The sequence below is a fragment of the Phalaenopsis equestris genome, unplaced genomic scaffold (assembly GCF_001263595.1).
Source record: "Phalaenopsis equestris unplaced genomic scaffold, ASM126359v1 Scaffold000511, whole genome shotgun sequence".
In the NCBI taxonomy this organism is placed as follows: Eukaryota; Viridiplantae; Streptophyta; class Magnoliopsida; order Asparagales; family Orchidaceae; genus Phalaenopsis; species Phalaenopsis equestris.
In genome coordinates this window covers 3,111,115-3,126,861 of record NW_018164951.1, presented here as the reverse complement: position 1 = coordinate 3,126,861, position 15,747 = coordinate 3,111,115, and the positions used below count along the sequence as shown (strand labels likewise).

Here is a 15,747-nt window from a genome sequence, read left to right as displayed (position 1 = left end):
CTGCTGAAACTGCACCAAATATTAAGCAATGTGATGAAACATGCGGGGATACTTGTGATAATTCTAGAATTTACATCTCAAATTTGCCAACAGATGTGACAATTGATGAATTGAGGGATCTTTTTGGTGGCATTGGACAGGTATAATTTTATTTTGTCTATTATTTTTTCATTTATTGAAAACATAATTTGCATAGGTTTGTAAATTCATACTTGTCTCATGTAATTTTTATTTCATTCTCTATCTTTTATTTTTAAGGTGTGTTGTATGCTTTGTCATTTTGGATGTTTTAATTAAGTAGTATTACTTGAATGAACAAATTCATTTTTAGATTGATTTTTATAATTCACGTTGCCAAATTTCTTCATATCATATGTTATCTGGTTGAGTGACATCTTCTAAGGCAAATAATAAACAATTTTCTATCTTGATGATGTTTATATAGCTGTGCAATGAACTTTGTTTCCATCTTCTTGATGTTTATGTATGTCCATTTACTTGTGGTATATATTCTTGCTTTTTTTAATTTATTTCACTTAATTTGTACCATTTTTCTTTTGATATAGTAGGAATGATTTCTCTTGAATAGTGTTGTTGCTTGTAATGTTACGTGGTTTCATTTTCCATGAAGTGAGCTTCTATTTTTGCAGATTATGTTGGAATCTTAATACACACTTATGCAGTACACACACACACACACACCATCTTCATCATCAACAACAAATAAACAAAAGAGGTTTCCACTAGATTTTTTTCTTGTGGGTAGCATGTCGATGTTAGAGTTGCCTCTAAGCACAACCCCAAACCAACTATTTGAGGTTGATTTTATGAATCCTTATTTGGGTCCACTGTGTGGTATATGAGTTATTAAAACCATCTTTTTTATTCTTTTTTTGAACAACTTCTTTCTATGTTATCTTTTGTCTACTCTTTTCCTACCTAATCATTCGATACTTAATTTTATCCATTAGTATAATAGTGCTTTTTTTATCCATCAATATATATCTCTATATAAACTAGTCCATTTTCAACCGTCTCATCTTGAATTGGTGCTACTCTAATTATTCATTTTGTGTAATCATTAATAAATCATTCTTTGTTTTATTTCATATCCATCTTTGTTTCTCATTTTCTCCACGCCCAGTTTAAATTTTAATGAAATTTTTATCATCCAAAACTCAGATCCGTATAACATAGTTAGTCTAACCATTCACCTTTGACTTTAGAAGCTCTGTCTTATGCTACTGCATTTGTTTAAAATTTTGAGACCACCGTTTGGGTCAAAACAAAATTTTGAGACCACGTTTTGGGTCAATAAATTTTCTACAATAACTTTTGAATTCAAATTTCATATAACCACACCCGAAACAATCACACCCTTAATCTATATCATTATTAGTTTGTATAATGGGAAAAAAAAAACTTAAACTTACTGCGCTCAATTAGTACTTCAACTTCTAAAGATTTTGGTTGTTAGCAGCTAATTTCAAAGCTGTTAAAAAGTCTAAAATGTCATATTATATAGTCTATATTTGCTCTATTAAAAGTAGTTCCTCTTGTCCTCTAAACATTTTCTTCGTTGTTTCAAACTTCCTCTTGTTTTGGTAGAGGCTTCACCTATTAGAATTATGTTTTCAAACATGCACCATGACATCTGACTTTGAATGCTTTTGGTAAGCATATTCATAAATAAATATAAAAATAGATTGACTTAAATTCATTTTTGATGTAATCTTAATCTAAACTTTTGGTCACTTTATAACAACTTGTATTAATTAACTATGGTCATATATGTCTTTGATAAATTCAATATTTCTTATGCACGAATAACTTGCTTGGTGTGCATCAAATCAGTCATCATGATATTCTTTAGGGGCCCAAACTTGACCCACTCTTTGAACGGGTCAAAAACGCAACCTAAACTCGACTCAACCAAAACTCACGAATGTTATAACATGGAAAACAAGTATGTTTTAATGGGTTGGTGTTAACCCTACCAAAATAAACATGATTGTATGATTTAAAGATGATAACTAAGAAAAATAAGCAAAAAATATCTGTATATGAGTTTTTCATTATAAAATCAAATAGTCAAGACATTTTTTTTAAATCGACCTTGGCCTAACTTCATACCACATGACTTGAATCTAATGACCCAAATGAACTCACATTTTATATAGGTTGTCCAGGATCTAGATTTTTTATTGTTAAATTTTAGCCACAATTTTGTTTTGGGATTTCGTGTTGGGTTCAAATTGACACTTTTATCCATCATGTACGTTTTTGTAGATTATATGAAGATTTTTTTCTATTTATAAATTTTAATTAGTTTGGTTTAAAAATTAATCTTATGGTGAATCTTTCTGTCATGAAAACAAATTGATTATTTAATATTGATTTATTTTTTCTAGTTGTCAGTTTTAATTACTATTTTTAATAATTTCATTTTATGATTCATAAGCTTCATTTTTCTATAATTATAATATTGAACATTTCCTTTATATTTAAATATTGGTATCATAATTATTCTCTAATACCTTGTGTGTCCTCTTTGTCATCAATATTATTTTAAAAGTTTTTTTTGCCAAACCACTAGTATCCCTATCTCTTGAATCTCAATAAATTTCTTATTTGGACGAGTAGGCTTAAAATATTATCCTTATGTGTCTATTATTTTGTTCATTATGCATATGTAAAATAGTTTATTTTTTAAATTTTTATTTATTAATTTGTAAACACTAATATTTCGATCTTTCATTTTTTAAATAAGACATTATTATCGTTATTTCTAATGCGTCATATCTAACAATTGCATTTATTTAATAATTTATTTTGTTAATATAATTTGTTATTATATATTTCATTTTTTTGTTCATCACACTAATTTTAAATAATAATTTCCTTGAAACCCCATCTAATAATTTCTTAGAGTAGCATCTCTATTTATGTTGATATTTTATCTCTAAATAAATTATTATTATCTTCATTTACATGAATATAGATTGATTGAGGTCTCAAAGAACTTTTTATCTCTTGACCTATTTATTTTATATTGTATCTTTTTATTGTTTCTTTTTACTGAGTTTTATTTAAATAATGAATAACTATATTTTTGGTTTTGCTCACTATTCTCTTTATAAATTTGTAATATTTTTTATAATAATTATAAACCTTGGAAGTATTTATTCTTGCTACTCTTTAAGTGCATTTCTTTTCCCTAGTAATATTTGACACCTCATGATTTTTTTGTTCATCATGCTAATTTTAAATACTAATTTTTTTGACTAATTTTTTTGAAACCCCATCCGATAACATCTCTATTTTATGTTGATGTTTTATCCTTAAATAAATTATTATTATAATAAATTATTATTATCTTCATTTACATGACCTTAAATTGATTATGATCTCAAAGAACTTTTTACTCGGGAACTCTTATCTCTTGGCATATTTATTTTTTATTATATCCTTTTATTCTTTTTTTAGCAAGTTTTATATAAATAATAAATAACTATAGTTTGGTTTTGCTCACCATCCCCATCATAAAATTTTTGATGTTTTTATAATAATTATAAGCCTTAGAAAATTTTTTTTTGCTACTCTTAAAAATGATTTTCTTTTCCCTAGTAATATTTAATACCTCATCATTCTACCTATAAGTGTTTCCGCTAATGTATCATCTGTTTCTATATTATTAGAAAATTCTATCATAATATTCTTGATGGAATTAGTCTTCTTATCTTTCCTTTATGACTCAACTTTTAAAGGAAGTTAAGTGCTTCTTTAGTTTTTTAACATTTGATTTTGTTATAGCATATCATGGCTATTGCGAAATACTTTTTTCACGGTGCTTTTCTATCTTTTTTTTTTCATACTCGCATGCATGCTCACGTAGATTAGATTTTTATAAACTGTCTGCCAATTTAAGTAGTTTTTTTTAAATATTATATCCTCTTCTCCTTTTAAGTAACCATTTATAAATATCATTTCTTCCTCAACTATGCATGAAAGAAAATATATTTGTTTGGATTGACTTTATTCTACTTTTAAGGTTGATTATTCTAAGCTATTGTAATGCATATAATCCCGCTTCTTGTGCAAAGGGCACACTAAATTATTCTAGAAGGAATATTTTAATTTATTTTTTAAAATTAAGAAGATTGAGCACTTATCCGCGACATAGTGGTTGAGGGTGATGTTTCCCACCATGAGGTCGTGGGTTCAAATCATGTATATTGCCTTTTGGGCTTAACTGTCCCGAAAAAAAAAGGAAATAAGGAGATTTTTAAGGGTTGTGATATTTATTTTGAGAATCAAACTTATAATTATTGCTAAAAAATAATGGGAGAGAGATCAACGGACTATGGACATTGAAAATGATACCATATAAGATACTCATTCTGTTTTATGTGAAGAAGATCAGGTATGTTAGTGTTTTAATATGCTTAGAATTAATGGAAAAATATAATTTTTGTATGAATATTTTTTAAGCATGAAGAACATGTGATCGAGTATCATGAGGGTTGGTTTGTTTGGCATGGTGGAGGAAATTTGTTTTTGAATTATGTTTAAGAATTAAATATATGCATAATAGATTGTTGAGTAGCATTATAATTAATTTTTGGGTTGGACTGTTAATCTCAAGTTTATATATATATATTATTAGTTATAGAAATGGTTATAAATGATATTCAAAAACAGCTACATTATATTATGGAGATGCATACTATTAGATGAAATATTTTTTAATAGGTGATACCAATGATTAAGTTTAAAACTTAGGGTAAAAATCTTTTTAGAAGATCTGGAGACTAGGATGAGTAGAGCAAAAGATAATTATATTTTTTTTAATTGTAATTGATTTGGGCTTGATATTAGTTGCTCTTGGTTTAATATGAATGTGAGACTTAGGTATGACGGATTTCCGCATCTTTGATTCACTATACTAAAGAAGTGGGAAATCAATCAGAATATTATTTCTAGAGTGTTTGTTCGGTAAAATAAAGATATATCTTGTGTAGTTTGTGATAATAGAAGATTATTAAGAATTAATGTCAATTTTATTTATTGACAATTAGATTGGGTGTGTTGTATTGGTTTGATTGTTGGGAAACAAAGAAATCATTGATGTCCATGTTGTTGCTGAAAAAAATTAGATTTGTTTGATAGATTTGCAATAAATTTTGGAGGGATGTATTGATGAGGTTTGGTAAGCAGTGTTTTTGAATACAAGGTGGTAAAAAAACCTTTGATGTCCTGTATAATGGAGATGTGGCATTGAAGGCATTTGAGAACCAAATTCTGCATTTCTTTATTTAGGTACATTGCAAATTTTATACGAGTTCAGTTTAACTGGGTTATTTGAAAGAGTGCCTTTTTCATTTTTATGTTTTAATTTCATAATCTCAGGTGGAGGCATTATATATCCAATACTGTTAGTATTATATTCACCATTTTTTTTGTAGGTTGGAAGGATCAAACAGAAACGTGGTTACAAAGATCAGTGGCCCTGGAACATAAAGATATATACTGATGAAGCTGGAAATAGTAAAGGAGATGCTTGTCTTTCCTATGAAGATCCTGCGGCAGCACATTCTGCTGGAGGCTTCTACAACAGTTAGCTCTAGCATTGTTTATTCTGCTTGTTATGTGTTTTTTTAAAGTTTTACACTCATGCCTTTTTTGTTATCTCAGACCATGTTTTAAGGGGCTACCCTATCAAAGTTGCGATGGCTGAAAAATCTGCGCCAAGACCTGCGCCTGCATATGGTCACGGGTACTTCTGTCATTTCAATCTCATCTTTATTCTCTTTCTACATTACCATGTTATTTAACTTTCGCATAGGAGTTTCTCATTGTGTAGTATGTCCTCAAAGCTTAATTATTCTACTGTGATTTTTTTAGATGTCAAGAGCTGAAGAGCACATGAAAAGCTAAGAACTATTTTCTTAGAAGTCTAATTAACTGCATTTGCTTTAATGTACTGAATTGTGCAGTTTCTCTCTTCATTCTAGACAAGATTTTGTGCAATGACATTAGAAATCTTCAGACCTTCCTGGTTTAGAATCCGGCCTTCTTACGGATATTTCCATTGAATTTGGCTTCTGCCCTATCTTTTCATGAAGTAAAAAAGCTTCTGGAATTAACTTTTTTATTTAGGGGCTGTTTGGTTGGATAATAAAAGAGCAGTATTTCATTCAAATATAGGGATTTTGAATATTTGAGCCTTTAGTTTGGAGAAAAATGAATTTAATGTAAAATAGTAACACATTTCAAATGTAGTGTTGGTTCATTTTCAGTGTACTCTAAACTTCCTAGATTTGGGCGAATTTGAAATAGAGTGCAAAGTGAGGCTATTGCGTGCCACCTTCCGGTTCCCCTCTCCTTAAACATAGGCCATTTGTTGCCGCTGCCCGCCGCAAGTTGTAGCCGCTCGTCACCACGATTGCGTCCTTATTTTATGTATGTTGTTTTTCTTCAATCCAAAAAAAAAAAAAAGTAAAATCATGCTTTCATTTTTCACCGAATCAAACAGTTCCAAAACATTCAAAATAAACATTACTTTTACATTGCATTCCTTTTCAACAAAAAAACAACCTCTTAAAGTAATAAGAGGTTGTTTAGTGGCTACTGAAATCTAATGGTTGAGTGCTACGATGGAGTAAAGTTACTTGCTATGTTGTGACTTTTGTTTGTTTAAGTTATTGCATAATGAAAACATTGTCTAAGGATATTGTGGAAATCGTGCATCCAATTCACAAAGCCTTCAATGTTGTGGGCATAAGTCCGATAATCAATGATGCACTTATGGAAGTCTCTGGTGGCATGCACTCTCGCTATTTAGGATCCATTTTTTAAGGGATTTATGGTGGCGAGCACCTTTCCAGCATATATAGATAATTGCTAGCAGGTTTTCTATCCAGAAATTTCTTCTGCATCTGTCAAAACTTAAACTCCCAACTACAGTGAAACCGCAGAATCCATTCATGGAAATCATGCAGGCTTGTGCTAATCAAGAATCCTGATCTTTCTAAATTTTTTTGTCCTCTTTTTTCATGGAGGTGAATAACATTATTGATTATTACTTTGAATTTTGTTTGTTATTTTTCTCTTTTTCCCTTTGATTAGTTTTATTTCTTTCTATTCTGAGGCCCTCCTATATATTTTGCACTTTTTGTCTGGAATAAGAAAATAAAATCTTTCATGTGTTTTAACATGTATTAGTATTGTTCTTCTTAGATTTCCAATTCCCCTCAGATTTATAGTTCGTCTAATTTCTTTGTTATCTATTTTAAAATTTTGCTGATCGCTAAAGGCTGCATGGCCATCGATAGAAGCTCCTTTTTTTAGGTCACTTTCAGCTGGGAATTGGTATCACATGACAGCAATTGTTATTAGGCACAAGTTGAATGGATAAAATTATCTTTAATGTGCTCATTCACTTTTATTGTTCCACAACAAAGATGCAAAGATGATTGTTTCACTGGTGTTGTTATTTCCCCACGGAAAGAAGATCTGAAATTTTATAATTTGGAGAGCTGAAAATAACATTGGTGATGTACTTGCTAGCTTATCAACACTAAAAAAATGAAACTGGACATAATTTTATGTTATATGAGATTGCAAAAGAAATTTTGGATGTCTTAAAAGATATTTACTTCGACAATGAAAATACTACATAACTAATTGAAATTAATGACATTCTTCATGATCTTCAATAAGGGGATATTTCAATCGTTCAATTCTACAAACCCCTTGCTCAGCATTGACAACAATTGGTTGTCTTTGAAGTACTAATTTGGGAGACCATGGGTGTGTGCAGCCATATACCAAAATTCTTGAGAGATATAGGATGCTCAATTTTTGTATTGGAATAATTAGTAACTTTGATCAAGTCAGAGGTAGGATATTTAGAATAAAAGTTGTTCTGTACGAGAAGTCTTTTTGGAAGACCATATGGAAGAAAGTGGAAGAAGAACATGATGGAAAATCAAAGCGCTTCAAACCACCTATAGATTTGATCTATTGCTTCTCAATTTATGAATTGTTTTAGTGATAACTTTATTAGAAAAAATCTTGACGTGACACTTGTAAATTTGGACACAAATGAAGTATGCCTGAAATTTGATGGGAATCCAGTTGATTAAGTTTGTTGTTTTCCTCTACCAATATTAATGATTATTAAAGCCGCATTCCTCCCTTTTCCTCCAAGGACGCATTGATATGTTGAGAAAAATGCATAGCCAACTTTTATCAAGTCCTACTGCACCTGAAATCAACACTAAATCAATTGTTCGAAAATGTATGCTATTGAATGCTTTTAATGCCACAAATGAAAAAAAAAAAACATAATTATGCTATAGATTTTGGAGCTTTAGATAACATTATAGGAAATGCTTCATTATTAAATACTCTTTTTTCTTGTTTAGAAAACCATAGTGCCAGGATAGCAGATGGTCAATAATTTACATCATTGTTTCTCTGTTTTTGAAATTGGTTACCTCGACTTCCACACTTGCAACATATCAACAATCAATAAAATTACTAAAGATATGGGCTGGGTTATGAAATTCTTGGATGTGATCTTAGGGAGGATGATTGAAAATGCTAAGGAAAAAAATTTTATCACCTTTTGGATTTTGCAAAACTTGGAATGCAAGTAAAACATGCTCAATATGTATCTTATTCTCATAATTAAAGTGGAATCATATGTGCCTCATTCGCTTTTGTCATTTTAGCTTCTTGTATCTTGAAAACTTAATTTTTACTTATTTATTGATAAAAATCCTGAAAATCTTCAGTGTGAGACATGCCAATTATCTAAAAACGTAAAATATTATCTTATTCATATAAAACCTCACGACAATTTTTGCAAATCATGGTGTTATTTTTGGTTCAACCCGGATGAATAATTTCTCTTGTGCTACTTGGCTTTTACCGTTAGTTGATAAGATGCTTAAGCAACTTGAATATTTCTAATGAAAGAAAAACTTGTTTTAAAAAAAATCCTCTTCTACAAACTTAATTTGAAACCCAAAATGAAATTGACAATGAAATTAACAATGTACATTAATGTCCTTATAATATTGGAAGTTGCTTGATCAAGTATGTTCATGATCAATATTTCATAACTTTATTGTGGCAGGGTTTCCCATATTGCTGCATTTTTCATAAATCATTTTTGAAATTCAGAACTAATCAAATCCTCACTTGGGCTTAGGCCCTGTTTGAGAGAGCTCTGCCTTTCATAAAAGCTCTTTTGAAAGAAACTTCAACATAAATGACGATATAAAATTCCAATTATTAAAACTGACAATCCGTTTGAATTACTTTTTTTTATTTCATTAATCCTAGCTTTTAGAATATAAAATACTAAAATGCCCCTTTCTAACATATGCAAATAAAAATAACTTCGATTTCCCTTGACCTTCTTTTACCAATCCTCCAAACTTCTCCCCAGTGCCTTGAGAACTTAACTTGCCGACGCTGTTGTCGCCACCTCTCAATTCCCTCTCCCGCCCTCTCTGAAGCCTGCTCTTGCGGACGGATTCTGACGAGGTCGCTTCCAAGTTGTGATTTCCCGGAACCCGTCCACAGAGCATTCGACAGGGGCGAGGGCGAGGGCCATTTTGGACAATTTGACTTGAGAAAGAGTGGAACGGTGGGCCAATGTCACGATATGAAACAAAGATAAAATGACGTTCCATTCAACGGACTTCCGACGACGTCGTCGTACCAAACAGCGACCATACATTTTATCGGTGTTCTCTGGACCGAAACGGAGGTTTACCGCATTATCAAACGAGGCCTTATTCCTTAAATAGGCTTTATCACTATACCCTTCAAGGTTTTCATTTTCTTTGCTGTTATGCATATTTCTCCATATAAAATAAGCAAACTTTATCCCACACTTTTACAATGCATTTTTTTGGGTACTCATCAAACCAATAAGGATGCAAATATTATTCTCGCAACATTTTAAAAAAAAAAATGTGACATTTCTATATGTGTAAGCATTTGGAAAACAACTTTTTTGCCTCAAAACTCACGTTTAGAGGGGTGATTCAATTCATTTCATGAATGTGAGTTTTACAATAATATTTGCCTTATTGTATTTTAGTATGCATATCTTCCAAACCTTGTCCTTCAATCTCATTATTTCCAACTTCTTGAAAGCTCCAAAGATCACTTGCAATGAGCAGGTTTCAACGAGACTGTCTACTTTAGGTGTTAGGAAAATTAAACCAATAAGATTGATTAAAACAATTATCATAAACTAAATATAATGTTTTTCCCCTCTTATGAATCCTCTTCACATGGTAGTAATGATTTAGACGACGATCTAATACTCCTATTGTTTCTAGAAAAGGAGTAAGGAGTTGCACTAAACACCCAATTTTTTATTATATTACTTGTGAAAAATTTTTCCCAAGTATCATGCCTTTAATAAAAATTTTCTAGCTTGTAAATTCAAAATAACATCTAAGACAACAACAACAACAAGCCTTTATCCCACTAAGTGGGATCAACTACATGAATCCTTTTTTTCTCTATTGCTTCTTATTGAATGTCATCTTTACATTTATTTCTCATATATTAAGATCATTGTTTATGCAATATGCCCAAATTTTTTTAGGTCTACCTCCGCCTTTCTTAACATAAGTTGAATTTAAAATATCTATTTTCATAACCAGATCATCAGATGGTCGACATTTAATTTGACTAAGCCATCTAAGACGACTCTCTTTAATCTTGTCCGCCATTGGAGCTACTCCAACCCTATGATGAATATATTCATCTATTATTTTGTTTTTTAAGTGTTAAGCTACTAATCCATCTAAGCATTCTTATCTCAACAACACTTAACTTTGTTTTATGCTTCTCTTTTAAAGGCCAACATTCTGCAACATAGAGCTATGCAGGTCTCACCACCGTTATATAATTTTCCTTTTAGTCGATGCAGTTCTTTTCTATACACAATAAGCCCGATGCATTTCTTCACTTCAACCAATCAGCTTGAATTCTGCTAATAATATACTCATCTGTATCACCATCACTTTGAACAATAGAATCGAGATATCTAAAACATTCACACCTTTTATTGATTGAATCACCCTTAGTTACAACTTTGTCACTAGAGTTACTAATACTAAAATTACATTTTGTGTATTTAATTTTAGATCTACTCAAACAAAGGCCTTTAGACTCCAATGTAGACCTCCATAATTCAAGCTTTTCTCGAATTCCTCCAGTCTTATCCACACGAAGGATATCATCAATGAAAAGCATAAACCAAGGTACATCTTCCTGCAAATGTCTAGTAAGAGCATCCATAACTAAAGTTAAAGGATATGGGCTTAAAGTCGATCCTTATGTAATCCAACTGAATTAGGAAAATACTAGGTCAATCCTCCTTCTGTTCGAACACAAATAACACCTCTATACATATCTTTAATGACATGAATATAATTCATATCAATACTTTCTTCTTTAGAACTTTCCAAAGGGCTTCCCTTGGAACCTTATCGTAAGCTTTTTCTGAATCAACAAAAATCATATGTAGATCCTCCTCTCTGTACTTCTTCATCGAACCTGACAATAAGTGTATAACTTTCATAGCAGGCCTGCTCGGCATAAATCCAAGCTGATTATTAGAAATTTTTGTATCGCGTACCTATGTTCAATTATCTTCTTCCATAATTTTAAAGTGTGACAACCACTTAATTCATCCATTATTTGCACACGTTTATGTGGCCTCTTTATTCTTTGAAATGGAGACCAAAATACTCCACTCCTCTCGAATCTTTGTAGTTTTTAAAATAACATTAAAGATTTTAGTGTGTCAAGAAATTTTTAAATCTTCTAAATATTTCTACACTTCAATAAAGATATCATCACATCTTATTGATTTTCTATAGTTGGGTTTCTTTAAAGCCTCATTTAATTTTTTACTGATGCGATGGTAAAAATAAAATATTTTATTATTATTAATAATATTAAGATCACAAAGGTTGATAGCATTTTCAGAAATTTCATTAAAAAGTTTATCGAAATAACTCATCCACCTATGTTAAATATCTTCTTCTAAGAAAAATATTTTTTGATTTTTATCTTTAAAACACATTACTTAAATTAAATCTTTACTTTTATTTTCTCCTTATTTGATTAGCTTATACATATATTTTTTCCATCATTTTTAGTATTTAATTTATTATAAAGATCACTAAAATCATAATTTTTAGCATCACTAGTTGTTCTCTTAGACTCCCTACGGCTCATCTTATATGTTTCCCAATTTTCTAAGATTTTATATTTAAAACAACTTTTATGACACAACTTCTTATATTTTGTCTTTTCTTGCACATGATTATTCCACCACCAACTATTTTTATTTATAAATTTTTTTCCTTTTGATTCTCCAAATACATCTTTTGCCATTTGTTTAATCTTACTTGCTACTTTATCCCACATAGAATTCGCTTTTTCATGAACATATCAAATTTTAAAATCTTGAAGTTTACTCATAAAAATAATTTTATTTATCTTTTGGATACCCTCATCTAATTTTATGATAATATTTTCCTATATTCTTTTTCTTGCAATTTTTCATCTTAAAATTCAAAAATAATAATCGATGTTGAGTACTTAAATTTTCACTTGTAATCACCTTATAATCTCTACATTATCGACGATCTCTATTTCTTTGAAGAAAATAATTAATTTATGTTTTATTAGATCTATTCTTGTAAGTAATAATAGGCTAATCTGTTTCTTTAAATGAAGTATTAGCAATAACAAAATCTTATGCTAAAGCAAACTATATTATGGTTTTAACTTCTTCATTATTCAGTCCAAAACCGTAGTGACCATGAATATTTTTAAAATTCTACAACTCTAGCAACTTTTTCATTTATATCTCCCTTTATAAAAAATCTTTCTTCAAGAGGTATCATTTGTATTAATTATTCTTGGTCGTTTCAGAAATTTTCTTTTGAACTTATTTCTTAACCTACTCGAGGAACATGACATCCAAATAACATCTAAGAAGCCTTAAATAAACTTGTATGAAGAGAAACATGAGGAAATTCAGACTCAAGAAAAATGACAAATGAAAACCTTTCATAATATCGAAAGATAAAAAAAAAAAAAAAAACTTGGTTTGGTGAATGCAAATGGATTCTTAACACCAAATACAAGCTAGATGGGATCGTTGAAAGTATAAGGCTAGATTAATTGCACGAGGATTCATTTTAACACATGAGATTGAATATCAAGAGATCTTCGCCATACTTGTCAAAATTGTCACTGTTCAGGTTATATTCTCATTGGTGGCTAATTTTAATTGATCGCTTCATCATTAGGATTACAAAAATGCCTTCCTTAATGTGGATTTGAAAGACGAAGTTTGTATGACTATATCACGTGGGTTTGAGACCATTAACAACGCAAATCAAGCATATAGACAAAATGAAAGCTTTGTATGGTTTGAAAAAATCAAAGAGCATGATTGGACATATTAACTAATGCCATTTAAAAGAATTGATACTCCCATCTTCAATTTGGCTAGCTTTCTTTATCAATGAATTATCATTAAATTCATGTAAAATAAATTAGCAGTATATTGAGGGGCAATTCTTGTTGATGATTTTATTTTGCTGGGCAATTCATGCAAAAGAAATTAGTAATGCCAGTTTACTAACCAGGGAATTTGAAATCAAGAAATTGGTGTAATTAAGTTATTTCAGCCTTTTAAAAGAAGTACATTCGAGATCCACTTAAGAAATATGTATGAGCGGTTGCAAGCCTTTTAGCATTTATATGGAGCCCTTCAATAAAATTTGATTGAAGGGTACTGAGACATAGGTTGACAAAGGAAGACACTAATAATTAGCTGTAAAACTTATCTACCTTTATCACACCGGACTTGACATTTGCTTAACGGTTGATGTAGTTAGTTGATGCATGGATAATCTCACAGGGTAACACCTTGAAGTTATGTACAAGAGATCGAGATATCTTTAGAGGTCATCATGTTTGATCATATTTCACATATTATTATTACTTTTTTTGTTTGGGAAAGTTCAGTTACCTGTAGACGTAAAAATACTCTACTATTGTTAATAGTAGTGCTGAAGCGAATTCAGGATCATGGCACGTGAAATTTGTTAAGGATTATGGCTTAAAAAACGTCTTGCAAAATAAAAAAATTTATAATAAGGAATTCGTGATGAATATGACAACAAATTTGTAATCAACATTGCTAAGAATCATGCTAACCAAGACTAAGCATGTTGGTTTGATAAACACTTCATGAAGGAGAACAAAAGCATGAATTATCGAAGATATTTACACTCCATGATACCAAACCGTTGACATATTAAGGTGCATATGCGGTGGCGGTGTGTTGTTCTGTAGTTTTTTCTGCTTGGCAAAACTGTGTTTTGGCCATTCTCTCAAACAACTGCAGCTGAAAGCTGTGTTTTCCCACGAGTCCTGACTAGTTGTGGTGGCTGCTAAAAAACTGTAGCCAGACTTTTTTTTTTTTTTTTTTTTTTTTTTTTTTTTTTTTTTTTTTTTTTTTTTTTTTTGTGATAGCTACCGCAACTTTCCTGAACGACAACCTCTTCTTTAGCAGCTTCACAACTGCTTCTTCAAATAGTTGCAGCTGCCCTAAACAGACCCTTCAAGCTTTTAATCAAGTACAATTAGACTTCTAGCAGCTGTCAAATCCTGCTGCATTTTCAATTAAAGAAACCTAATTTATTCATATTCTATTTTCTACTTATTTTTATGCGAAGGTAAAATATTATTGGAGTTATTACCTGGATTTTTTTTACTGTTTTCCTGTTTTTTCTATAGGCTGGTTTTATTTCTTTTTATTCTAAGGTCCATATTTGGGCTCCGTATCTCCTACAAAATATTCATTTCTTCTATCTCAACGGGAAAAATAGTAGTGCTCTTCTATTTGAAATAGATTTTTTTTATACTAGATATCTTATAGCACTGCAAAGAATTTAGTTGAACAGAAGTCCTGTAGTGGCTCTTTTGTTGAGGCAGGCCTTTCTTTGGTTTTGATATACATACCACACAATTCTTATGTATTTACATGTCTAACACCCAAATTTAATATCTATAGATAACAATCAAATCTTTAATATTACATCAAAAATACCACTATCATCTACTTTTTTTAAGTGAAATACACATTTTTATTCATGGGTTTATGATAAAAAAGTATTATGAATGTAAAGATGGAAGTATAGGTGTTAGATATGTAAATAAATAAGAATTGTGTGGTATTTTTGTAAATTTCCCTAATAAATACCATGCTATTTGGATTCTTGGTCAGGGCTTGGATCATACATTGAAGTTTCTGCTGAAAAAAAAATATATATTTTTGGCTTATATTATATGATTTTTTTTTAAATGTTTGGCAATCATGCAGATGGGAAAGATGGTAGTTTCACATGTTAAATTACTTCGCAGTAGAGATTAGCATATTACACAATGATTTACGATCAAACGTATGTAGGTTGTGGTATTGTTAGTTATGTTATTCTCATCGTTTCTTCTAGTATTATTGTTGTTATCATTGATATTGTTTATTATTATTATTATTATTGTTATTATTTGCGATAATTTGTAATTTCATTAATATCTGTCTTTTTAAAACTTAAAAGAGCAAGTATCTTATTCACGGCAAGGAATTGATGGGACGTCTGAGGATATATATATATATATATATAT

The 15,747-nt window shown here is 30.3% G+C and overlaps 1 protein-coding gene across 1 annotated transcript in view; it reads left to right on the top strand.

Moving 5' to 3' along the window:
- Positions 1 to 2: 2 nt before the first annotated feature.
- The window catches only part of LOC110028427 (transcription initiation factor TFIID subunit 15b), a gene marked incomplete at its 5' end in the record, with an annotated part of 27,157 nt that continues 11,412 nt past the window's right edge, over positions 3 to 15,747 (top strand). The window contains 3 exons of the mRNA XM_020730261.1: positions 3 to 140; positions 5,466 to 5,616; positions 5,695 to 5,776. Coding sequence (XP_020585920.1) covers positions 3 to 140; positions 5,466 to 5,616; positions 5,695 to 5,776 — 371 coding nt within the window. The remainder of the gene's footprint in view (positions 141 to 5,465; positions 5,617 to 5,694; positions 5,777 to 15,747) is intronic.